Source organism: Phyllostomus hastatus, unplaced genomic scaffold (genome assembly GCF_019186645.2).
Source record: "Phyllostomus hastatus isolate PE091 unplaced genomic scaffold, TTU_PhHast_1.1 phas_contig_137, whole genome shotgun sequence".
NCBI classification, from domain to species: domain Eukaryota; kingdom Metazoa; phylum Chordata; class Mammalia; order Chiroptera; family Phyllostomidae; genus Phyllostomus; species Phyllostomus hastatus.
Genome location: NW_025333583.1, coordinates 13,897,288 through 13,910,461, shown reverse-complemented (window position 1 = coordinate 13,910,461; position 13,174 = coordinate 13,897,288). Strand labels below are relative to the sequence as shown.

The 13,174-nt window shown below is 33.3% G+C and overlaps 1 protein-coding gene across 6 annotated transcripts in view; it reads right to left on the bottom strand.

Moving 5' to 3' along the window:
- Positions 1–13,174, bottom strand: part of ERBB4 (erb-b2 receptor tyrosine kinase 4) — a 969,394-nt gene that overhangs the window by 264,359 nt on the left and 691,861 nt on the right. For all 6 annotated transcript variants that reach the window (XM_045852658.1, XM_045852676.1, XM_045852684.1 and 3 more), the window contains exons 9-12: positions 11,691–11,817; positions 6,723–6,796; positions 5,740–5,830; positions 3,831–4,030 (exon numbers count right to left, since the gene is read on the bottom strand). In XM_045852658.1, coding sequence (XP_045708614.1) covers positions 3,831–4,030; positions 5,740–5,830; positions 6,723–6,796; positions 11,691–11,817 — 492 coding nt within the window. The remainder of the gene's footprint in view (positions 1–3,830; positions 4,031–5,739; positions 5,831–6,722; positions 6,797–11,690; positions 11,818–13,174) is intronic.

Below are 13,174 nucleotides of genomic sequence, written 5' to 3'. Positions count from 1 at the left end.
AGGAGCTCTTTCAAATCCAGAGAGAAAAGACCAACTCCCATATTGCAAATGAAAAAACTCACCACTAAGTAATTTACAGGAGAAGAAATAAAAATCATTAGGGGATATATAATCAAGAGTTTGATATATATATGTCAATCCAAAATATTCATTTAAAAGACATGTTTTCCATTTTTCAGTTCACTGAAATTTAAAACCATAGACAATATCTAGTGTTGTAAAGAGGGGTGGAAATATCCCTGGCCAAACATTGTCTAGGACAATGTACACTGGTCTAGTATTTATATAAGACAATATGGCAATACATACCAAAATTTATTAGGTAACCTCATTTAGACAACTTCTAATTCTTTAGCCTAATAAATGATTACACAGTATAAAATGTTTTATAAATTAGGATTCAAATTATTGAAGTACTAATAACATGAAAAACAGATATTAACGTATCATTAATATGGCCCTTAATAAATAAATATTATATGCTGTGTATAAAAAGTTAATAGAAGAGCTGTCCATACACCCACAAGGAAGATGCTCATTATATATTAAGTAGAAGACACAGATGACTGAACAGTACATAACTATATATATATTATCCCATATATACAAGCATATGTTTGATTATATCTATACCTCACTTAGTTTTATATGTTTTATTGCTTTGATTTCTAACAATGATAATGGTTCTATTATACATAGAAAAAGAAATTTATTTTCATTTTGAAAAGTTAATTATGAATTTAGTTTCTTATGTTGGGTTCAAGTGTGTATATACAAACATTTCTAAGAGATATAGGCATTCAAATGTAGCAGACTCTGGAGTGTTAGTGAAATACTCACCTCTTCACTGCTTAGACTTTGTTGTTAAAAGTTAATGCTTAAATATTTCAAGAAACTTCAAACACTACTCTAAAGTGTTACACACCTGCTCTAAAACCCCTTCCGCCAGCACTGTCATTTTGTCAGGGCCATAGCCATACCGCTGAAGGAAGCAGAAAATGTTCTCGCTTTTCATGTCCTGAAGTTTCGCTCAATCTCAATCTCTTCAAACCATAAAGGCTGCTGTGAAGTTTTTTTACTTAAAACACATAGGCCACTGCCACACTTTATAGGTGAGGTAAAGTTTTTCTTTTATTTTCCTTGTGGTTTTAAACCATGTTGAACTCTAAAACAGACTGAACTTTAAAACAAGGCTGTCTTTTCTTTTAACGTACAAGCTACAAGGTACGTTCATATTATATACCAAGATTTAATTAGTACTTATGGAGATTCCATGTGTTTGTGCATGCATAAATGCATGTGTATGTGATCTAGGGTTATGCACATGTATGTGTTGTATGTGCATTTGTATACACACCTATGCTGTATGTATATGCATGTCTTGTAGCAACTGTGTGTGTACTCATATGTATCTTGTATGTGCATGGGATATTAATAGAGAATACCTAAAAACACAATATTTACAGTACATTTAAAATAAAGCCAATGTTTAAGTTTTCCCATTTGTATACAACACTATGGCTGATGAAAGAGCTTTAATCACAGGCGGGCAACCATGGCAGACTCAATGTGAACATGAGCGGGACCACCTAGAAGGTCAGATTTCTGGGGTAACTGCATTTCTGAAAACGCAGGGTCCAATGTACTGTGAGACTGAAATCCAAAATTTGATAAATGGATTTCATGCAAAAACTCTTTATTCTAAGATGTGAAAAATGAAAAATGATATGCTCGCTGTTACACTACAACACCACCAAACTGTGCTTCTCCTAACTGCTTCATTTCTTCCTGCAACTGCAAAGTCCACTCTAATTGTCCAGAACAAGGAAATGTGTTCACAGCCAGAAATATGGCAAGGCTCTGTCCGAGTGGAACTGCACTGAAAGTGGAAGAGCAGGTTAAATTTTTAGTTTATCGTTCATATTATATAACCTTACATGTTCTTTTGGTGGTTTGAAAAGTTTAGAAGTCTTTGAAATGTATGTAATAATTATATGAAGTTATCTTGCAATTTTACATTTATTTCTATCTGAAATTTCTCCTTCCCATTTCCTTTTTATTGAGGTTTATGAAAGATAAAAGAAGTAAGTGTTCATAGAATTTGTACAATGATGAAATGGGTCAAGGAGAAATGCTCTCTGATTTGTTTTTTATTTAGTTTTTTTTTTGTCTTCATAGTTAAATATTTTCTTTGAAAGGTTGTAATTTTGTTTTGTTGTTTTGAGAAAAGTAGAAATAAAGTATAACCCTGACTTAGGGAGATATTTATAAGTTAGTGTTGAAAATTATCCTTTTTCATTTCTGTGAATAATCTACCCTATCTGAGGCATGTACAAACACATACATAGTGCTGTGGAGTATAAAGGTCAGAATCAGAAAAAAGAAAAGGAAAGCAACTTTCTGTCAAGAATCAGAAATGTGCAAAACCAAGGATATAATCCAGGCTACATTATAAGACACATCTCATTCAATGTGAGGTATAGTCTGACGTGCATAGTCTGACATGTGATGAAATTCTCTATTTCTCGAGTCTATGTGGGGCTGAAGAATGTGTAAGAACCTAAATTTCCTCAGTATAGGAACCTCATGTTGCAACAGATCTCTTTTCTCTGAAAAATATTTTTCCAGATCCAAAACAGCTAAAATGAATTCCTTACACATTATATTTTATGAAAATTGCTAACCTAAGTTACCTTAAACCCCTTATAAAACAAGGTATTAAAAATAAATTTAGTTGCTGACTACTCAATGTAATAAGCTTAAATCATGTTGATATCTTAAGAGTTTATATATTTTTTAAATGGCAGAAGAGGGTATAGAGAGGATAAGTGGTGATGGGAATTCTTTTTTAAAAAAGGGAGAAAAGCTTAAAATGTCCTGTACTATTATTTATTCATATACACACAGAGAAAATAAATTTCATTATACATGTTTATACCCCAGTGATTGTTCTAATGATAAGATTAAAGAAATCAGAAGACACTCTGATAGCAAAATAATTTTTAGAGGTGTGACTTTTAAATAGGGCTCACTCAGCATTACCGCAACTAGAATGTGTATTTATAGACAGATCATCTAAATCCTGTCTTTTACTTGATATTTATCATAAGCCAGTCAGACATTTAAATGCATAGTAGGGGTGCTCTATAATGTAAAAGAGAGAAATACTCAGTAGAAAAACAGGGAAGAATTAAGTGTTCATCATTGGCATATCAAGCATAAGATAGGAATGGTCACATTCTATACCCATTAAAACATTATTAGCATCTGCACAACAAAGAAGTGATGAAGAGGATCAATAAGTAGCAGAGTGTGAGAAAGAGTTAGTGAAACACCTACAGAAATGCATTTATGAAATGAACTTTCTTCTTGAACAGCATTTTACACTTTTCAGAAGAAAGCATCTTCATTATTTCCACTACTCTCAAATGGCAAATAACAAATGACAAGTATTCTCTGTTATCAAATTTATGGAAAGCAAACAGAAAATTCACTGGGATGAATTCTGCAAACTTATTGGATCCAAAGCATTACCCAGATGCTTATTAAACAGCTAGGTTCCCAGGTTCTGCTTACCCCTATTGAATCTTATTCTCCAGAGAGGGTACTTATAATTAGGCAAGATTTGCAAATACAGACTATATTATAAAAGCATACAATATGTTATAAAAAGTCATCTATTCTAATTATTTTGTACCAATAGTTCTTCAGGGTTGAGGAAAAGAAGGCAACAGTTCTGACCCATTGCTATTTTTAACTGTTTGGTCTAAAAAATAATGGGAGAAAATGTTTAAAGCTTCTATGTTTTCATGTCAGAGCAATGTACTTACTACAGTTTTCAGCTTTCCTATTGTCCCGGATCACTATTCTTTGGTTGATAGTGCTGAAGAGCGTCGTCCAGTTGATGGTATGATAGTAACACAGGTTGCTGTTGTCGGTAATGTAGATGTTTCCTGCACTGATTTCCTTCAGGGACTGGAACTGCAGTGAGGTGATGCCTTGCTGCTTGAGGATAAGTAAGGAGAGGCCACTAAAGAGAAAGCAGAGTAGACACTGAATAATAATAAATAATTTCTGGCCAGGACATTTGTTCTTGAAATAAAATGATGTCACATCTTACTCCAAAAAAAGGTAAACAGGGCACAAAGAGAGATTGAGTCAATAAATTTGTGCTCAGAATATTAATTCTTTACATACTATACACTGGTAGTTTTAAAAGTAACACCCCAAAGAAGAATGCTCATTTTTAGAAGTATGAATACTAATGATATCTCTGTTCTACATATTTACCACTAACATAAATACTAACTCTCCCTCCACCCCTAAAATCTTAAATTCCTCAAGGATGAAATCTTGTGTTAAGACTAATTAAATAAGTGTGTATGGAATGGCTTTTTGTCTATCCAAATTAAGATATTAATTGTACTCTATTTCATAAATTCGAATGGTTTCCAAAGGTAAATATCATAGAGATATCATTGATATTTAGCTTTAATTTATTCATAGACAAAAATATAATAGTAATAGTTGAAGAATGTATAAAGTTAGGGTATATTAAAAATTAAAGAGAAGAATGAAATTAAATGTAAATTAATAGAAGGCTTGGGTGACTGGGGAAAGGATCTAAAAGTTAAACAACTACACTGTGGAAACAAATTATCATTTCAAGGAAATTGTTCTTATTTCAACATAGTCCACATTTTTGTAGTTGAATTCCTTTTCCATTCTCTGAAGATTAAATGTGTTTCCAACATCTCAATCAACTAATGAAGGTGATTTGGAGATCTAGGCTGTCCCCTTTTATTTTATTTATAAATCTAAATATATATCGCTATTTTATACACTTATACACACATACACAATAAAGGTCGGTCTGGAATAAGTCCAGCCATTGTTAATATAATGAAAAAGGTTTGAGCAACATTGATGTAACCTGGCAGCCAAGGAGAGTGGACTGGGATATGCATCTGTGAACAATGATGACTTCATTGTTGCTAGTCAGTGGGGGTTGTAGATGCTATTGAGTGAGCATGTGTACTGTGTGGTTGTCAGATTCAAAATGATTGAGTGAGTAGAACAACAAATCTGCATCAAATTTTGCATTAAGCTTGAACATTCCTCTGCAAAAACTATTCAGATGATTCAGAAGGCCACAGCTATGAGCAACTGGTGGTTGGCATCTTCATCACGATAACAGTAGCTCTATTTTTATCATATAAGTAAAAATATTGACATCAGACAATTATAACTGTACTTCTGAGCCCTGACTTTTCAGCTGATTATAACTAGTGCTGCATGTAGGGTCATGGGCCAATTCCTGAAACATGAGCTCAGTGATGCTTGGTTCCAATGACAGCACCAGAAAAGAAATAAGAACTTCCTGGTACGGCATTTGTATCCCATGCATCTGGGCCATTTCTAAGTCATCCAACTCTATGTTTTAATTATAATAACATAGGAGCAAAAATAAGGTTTAATGTTATGGTTCACATCATGTGCTTCATACCTACAAAACATTAATGTTACTGTAATAATAGGTAGCTGAAAAATTCAAAGGTGCATTCTCTGTACTTTAAGCACAACTGGGGTATTTTTTGTTGAGCTTACATTTGGAATTAAAAGTAGAAACCCAATATTTCTAGAATCAGTGAATTAATGAGGCTCATGGTTTTGATATAACATATGCATGATGCTACTCTTGAAATCTGAGAGACCTCGTCTTTGACCTTAGAAGCCTACCTGTAGAGGACTCTTCCACCAATGGTCACCAGGTTAGAGAAAACACTGAAGTCCGTCATGTTTGGGGGCCATGATTGTATGTTCAAGAAACCTACAAAAGAAGAGGAAAATTCAGAATATCATCGTCTTAGTAATAGTGTTTAATACTAAGTATTCTAGAAACGTGACAGAAATGCATTAAAATATAAAAAAAGAAGGGCAATGAATATTTCTACTTCTGAACCATTCTATCTCCTACTTCTTCAAATATTGAGTATGTTATCCACAGTTTCAGGGCTACAGTACTCCAGAGATAAAGAATATTAAAAAAATGAGCATGAAGAATTTATGTTTCTCAGAAATATGCAATTATATAATTATATATGTTAAACTATTTAAATCTTAATTTAATTTATCCTTTCAAAAGCAAAAATACTTAGTTTAACTAGATAAAGAGAAAAATACAATTTCAATTTGTCTGAAATCCTTTACCGCTTTTTATGCTTATGACATCAGTTTTCTATCTTGCATTCTAAGGCATATATGTGTGTATACATATATGTACACATATAACATGTATGTATAGAATATATGTAATATATATATGCCTTAGAACTCTCCTCATTTGATTTTACATTCTTTAATAGCAAATCCATGTTTAAGTTATTTCTATGAGCCCGTATCACCTACTATATCAGGTGTTCTATAAATGTGTCAAATAAATATGACATGTTATCCACACTCAATAGTACTTCTTGTGAAAAAGGAAAAAGAAAAACATAGGTTCAAAGGTCAGTTGACAATTGCAAAAATAGTAACATCAAAATTTCAAGGATACTTTACCTTTTAAATTCTGTGGGCTTTCAAAACATACACAAATGTTAAGAAGTAATGACTGGAATTTATTTTTAAAAAAGTTTCTGGTTCCATTATTGTGTAATATTTTCAAGAAAGCAAAAATAATATGTAGTTAATAGTACAACAATTATACTTAAGAAAATTACCTGTTATCTCCCGCACTGTCCGAAAGACATTCAGTTTCTCTGGGTCTATGGCTTCAATTGCATTGTAAGGGTCCCTAGAAAACCAAGGAGAGAAATGGTCAGATTTAAAACTAAATGAAGCAATACAAACAGTAAAAATGTGACAGTATTTTATTTGAATGGAATTTTAATTGTCAATAGGATGTTTAGCGATGGCTGTCCAAATTTTTCTGGCCTAGACTGGAGGGTAGTCACAAGATGCTTTGAGGACTATTTAGATGACACAGTGTATCAGTTCTTCATCAAAGGTTGTCCTAGATTTACAGAAATAATTCAGTTTGACTATTCTAGAGACACCTCCAAATAGAGCAAATCCATTTATGAACCATTTTATTTTATTTTGCTTTACGTGTTTGTTTTTAGTTGGGAAAATATGCTCTGCACATAAATTAAGTTAGTGAGGACGTGTCTTCTAGGTTTTTTAAAGCACTCTAGCTCACAAAAAGCACCTGACATTTCTTAAGAGGGATCGAGGCAAACACACGAAGTTGCCTTTTTTGCTGTATCTTCACATGTATCTATTAGTGAATTTTCATAATATTTATAACATTGTTTAAAAGTTACTCTTTTTATGAGTTATTTAACATAAACTTGTTCCCTCTGGCTTATTTATATTTACTATTATAACAGATCTATTTGCTTACATCTATATAAATCACACCAACATTTAAAGACAAAATTTATGACAAATTTAATAATATTCAAAAGGTGGTGTAAATTTGAAGATTTAAAAAATGCCATCTTCTAATGCATACACATATTTTTATAATGATTTTGATATACATATATTCATATACACATATATACACAGAGAGATGTCCTGCTTTCCAAAACCAAACATAAAATATCTTTGAAAATTAAATGTTTAATATATTTTTCAGAGATCTTCATCTTAAGAACATTTTTTCGTGTATTATATACTGACCATATGGAATAATTACACACTTAAATATTAACCCAAACATAAACATAGTTTATGCCATAACACCTAATATTTCTCAATAATTTAAGCAATAGTTTCAGTTCTTAAGAAATACATAGTATTTTTAAATGCCTTATTACATTAAACAGCATTCTGTGCAATACTGAGCAAACAGAAACCTCGTATTAATATGTACCCTTCAGAAAACACTGAAGTCTATTCAATGACCACTTCTAAAGAGATCAAGCCTTTTAAGAACAATGAACTTAGGCTTTTTAAGAAGCATGTAACCATCTGTAGCAATCAACTGAGTTTTATTCTTGCTGTGGATATCTGTCATTTTGTAATCCACTATATATATAAACATATAAAAATATATTTATGTATTTGTGTGCATATACAATGTAAGATACACTGTACATATGTACACACCGAGAATATATATACACACATGTGTACATATACACATACATGTATAGCTACATATATGTACATATATGCATATGTTTATATATCAAATCTTTGTGTTTTTACTTTTTAAATATACTGGGGTGCCATTGGTGAATAAAATTATATAGTCTCAAGAGTACAGTGTTATGATATATCATAAATCTGTCACCATATATTTGACCCCCATTACCTTTTACGATCCCCCACCCTCCCCTCAGGTAACCATCACACTGGCGTCTGTGTCTGTGTTAGGACGTCTGCTGTTTTACCAATCTTTAGGAACCTTCTTTCACATATAGGACGTAAACACAAGGGTATGGTGATCCACCGGATACAGTTTTAACAGGGCTACCTATCAACCAAGGTGCTTCGCAATCCCTGACAGAGAGGCATATGGCCTGTTGCCTGGGAATTTCAGTCTGAACCCATTGGCATTTATTTATTCTAGCCTTAGAGCCTTATAAAAACTATGTTAATAGTAGCCCTTTCAACTTGATTCATTAACATATTCTTTTTTACTATGAAACATCCCATCTCTTTGAAGGGAAAAAAATACCTTTGGTTGATTAAATTACTGTTTCAAACTAAGAAGTGCAATCAATATACCATACAACTAGTGTAACACAGAAAGTTATGGAAGGCTTTGAGAAACACTATAAATGAATTTCCCTAAAATTCACACATAAACAGTGAATATTTTCCTCAATGTAACATGAAGATCCTCAAAAGCTTGGCGTCTAAATGAAATGTTCTGGAACAACTTCCTCTACTCATAACTGAAGATGTGTAGAATAAATCACTATGTTTTTAATGAATATGAAGCCAAAAAATTAAGTTCACCTTCTGGGAAAATTCTTGTTGTCATGCTACTTTTTAAAGATTTTATTTACTTATTTTTAGACAGAGGGAAATGAGAGAGAAAGCCAGGGAGAGACACATCAATCAGTTACCTCTTTCATACCCACAGCTGGAATCTGGCCTGTAACCCAGCCATGTGCCCTGACCAGGAATCAAACAGGTGGCCTTTTTTTGGTTGCAGGATGATGCCCAACCCACTGAGCCACACCATTCAGGGCTTGTTGCTATTGTCCATAAATGGACAAAGACTTTTGTATGCAGAAGAAATATCAGCACTCCAATAGCAGAATGAACTTTCCACAATTGTTTTTTTGATGAAAAGCAGTGTATAGAACAGCTCTGATAATATAATAAAATATTCTGACTTTACTGAGAAACAGTAAAAATCCAGGGCGAGCACACAGTAATGGGGTCAGCCCAAACTTTTACTGAGCACACGTCCAGGTTGCCAGGTATTAATAAATTCTAGACTGTTCACATGAAGCCCAATGGACCACAGAAATTTTATACACTTAATTTTAGAGATTCAGGACTCTCATAAAATAAGCTGACAGAATTCTACTTACCAACTTCAGAGTACCAGCCACTTGAAATCCATAGAATTATAAAATCAAGAACTTTCTTAGCTAAATTCAGAGCACGAGTAAAAACACTATATTGACTCTGTCACTGTGTTTGGAGATCCAATATAAAGCTCAGTGTTAAGACAGAGAAACAGTTTTTTTTTAGTTGCTCTGAAAGCTAGATTTTCATTCAACCCATTATCACATTTCCATTGTCTGCCATCTTTGCAGACTGTCATGTACACACCTGACACAGTATGGACATGCTTTTTGGGGGAGCATTTTGAGGCTCAAAATGCATGCATGTGAACAATGTTGAACATGGCAAGATTAACAGGCTATTTTTATTCTTACGGATAACCCTAAACACTGAGTTTGGCCTATGGTTCCCACTCTACATAAGGAAATTAAGAGTACTTAGTCTATTTCTGGTAATGGCATGCTTGTGCTATAACTAAACATCTTCTGTTACTTCTTCTTTAAATTCCAACTGGATAATTAAAAACACTTTATAAAATTGCTATGTATTTGTGTGTATATGGGCACTCTTACCTATGACTTTTGTTTCAGAATTGAAGAAGGAGCATTAAAATGCTTAATATGTAAGAGATAGAAATTGGCCTGATTGAGATAAAAGCCACTTGTGTAATGCACTTCATGAGGCTGTTTCCAAATCTTTCCCCACACTGATGGACTGAGGCCAATTCATTTATTATATCCGGATGGAATCAGGTAATGTGAATTGAGTGGCTATGTTTCATTCCTCAGAAGACACTGTTAGCATGATCCAATTTGTCATTCATGGTGAAATTTGGTTTTTAAAAGTTAAAATATGAATACATTGTTTTACGGAGTGTTGCATATGCATTAAATTATATAGATGCACATCAGTATCAACCCTGGTCTATCCAGTGGCCATGGGGGGCAATTATATCAGTGTAAATGGATTCGAAGAGCCAGTGGGTACTCTGGTGAATTTGAAAGAATGTGTCCAATAGCCAAATGGCAAGTACTATCTAGCCTGAACAGATGGTTGCCATGTAAAAACAGGGGTTAAGAGTAACCAAGTGCACATATTTTTAAAAAAGAATTTAGAAATCTTGACCTTTAAAAAAATACTGCATGGGCCAAATATAACATATCTAAAACAGAAAGTATGTACATATTATTTGAGTATCTGGCATAGATCCATATTAAAAGTTACATTTTAAAGTGAAGAAATGATTTATGGAACAAGACCTATAGTAATTTAGTTGAATAGAGAGAGACACTCTGTTCTATTTCTCTTGCTATTTCTAGTTGGACACATTTATTCAAAATGTGTTCAATTATGTTGCTTCTGGAAATAATATGATATATGTTTAGAGTAAGATTTTGAACTGAAATATGTGAGTGATATTCTTTATCTGTAGCCCATAGCACCAATATTTAGAGATTAAGTAGTAATATAGACAAATAGATAAAATATAAAGTAAACTATTGACATTTTTATTGCAATTGAAAGACTACAAACTGGGTTGTTTTCCTAGCTAAAACCAGCAGGTGGTTCTGTACTGACTGAGTCCAGAAAATGTTACAATTTTTACTGCTAAAATGAAATTCATTTTATAGATCCCTTATGATGGTACTAACTTTCCAACCTTAGAAAACAGAGAAAAATACATGTGATGTCAAAAAGAAGTTCTGAAAGCTCAGGACAATTTCAGCTGCCTGATTTGCTTTTTGTGAGATCCATTTTTTTAAGGAATATTAACCTATGATGTTTGAAACTGATTATTTAGAAATTTGAATGGAATTTGCCACTTCACCCATTGCTATCGTTTCCCTAATCATATCTAAAAATGTATCAAGCTTGCTGGAATCTACGGATTAAATGAGAATGCTCTACAAATGCTTGTTAGCTTGTACATAAATGCATGTTTTTAAATCTGAGTAGTCACTAATGTCATAATCTGGGTGTATCCCACACTTGGGTTTAGCCCCCCTGCTGGTAAAACATGACATTTGATTTGCTGGAGAAGAGCATTAATGTGGGGCAGAACTCCACAGAAAAGAATCAAGCAGACAAAGCTAAAGACATGGTTAAGCTTTGTCTATACTTCATAAAATCATTTTCTGCAAAAACTTGATACTGACCCATGAATACCAGTGACAAGAAAGATCAAATTCCCATTGATTTTGGTGCAGTTTATGAATCTGTCGATGTTACTGGAATCCACGGTCTGAGCTGACACCAGTGATCCCGTGCCAATGCCGTCGCATGCTGGAGAAACGAGAGTCACAGTCAGGATCCTGAGAAACTTTTTTCCCCAGTCAATAAATCATTGCATTTTCATTATAAAATAACATTTTTTTTCATTATAAAACTAAAATATTATCACAGGAAATAAATGGCTTTCTAGCATATATAATAATTCTTTCATGCAACATTTGCTACTTGGCCGGCAGTGTCCCTATATTATTGTCTAGTGACCATGACTCACAAGAATTGTATTTTGTATCAAGACCCAGTATATACACATAGCAGATGGATAAATAAAATGGTACTTTGAATAAATCAAAACTTCTACTTACTACATAAAGTCTACTTCATTTCTAATTCATCCTAAAATATTGTGTGTTTTTTTAAGATTTTATTTATTTATTTTTAGAGAGGGAAGGGAGGGAAAGAGAGAGAGAGAGAAACATCAATGTGTGGTTGCTGGGGGTTATGGCCTGCAACCCAGGCATGCACCCTGGCTGGGAATCGAACCTGCGACACTTTGGTTTGCAGCCCACGCTCAATCCACTGAGCTACGCCAGCCAGGCTAAAATATTGTTTTTAATACTTTTTTAAATGCTGGTAACTTAAGATAATTTCATAGCTTAATAATGGTCTACAACCTCCAGTTTTAAAAATATTTGTCTAATCAACAAAACAAACAAACAAGCAAAATATAGCCAAAGACACTGAAATAGAGAACAGGCTGATAGAGGCCAGAGGGGAGAGGGGAGGGAATTTCAGGGGAGAATGGGAAGGGTTTACAGGAACAAATATAAAGGACACATGGACAAAAACTAGGGTAGGGTGGAAATGGGAGGGAGGTATGAAGGGAGGGGTGGGTGGGTGGGCTGGGATGGGAGTAAAGGACAGAAAACTATATTTGAACAATGATTAAAATAAAATTGGGAAGACAATCTAAAGAATAAAGAATATATAGTAAAAGAGTGGTACTGATGTGTGCTGAGTTATAATCAGAGTAAAGAGCCATCCAAATGTTTATACATTAAGTATTACCGGTGCTTTCTTTAGGCCTCACTTTAAAAAAGAAGAAGAAAACAAAACAAAACAAAATGTGTGTGTATATGAAGAGGGGGGGGAGAGAGAGTGTAGTCTAAAGGTAATTCCAAAATTTGTGCTTTTAAAACAGAATCCCATTACTTTGAAAAGCTTAATAATATTTAAAAAGTTTTTTGAACTGGACTTTAATTTGAGAACCATAGCTGGAATTTATTTCTTCCTCCACTCAAATTCTAGAACATCAATTATCTGCAACATTTATTTAACACTTGTGGTAAATGTCCTTGCCATTTCCTATATCTTACTTTTGAAATACTTTTTAGACCTGGAGAGTAAATGT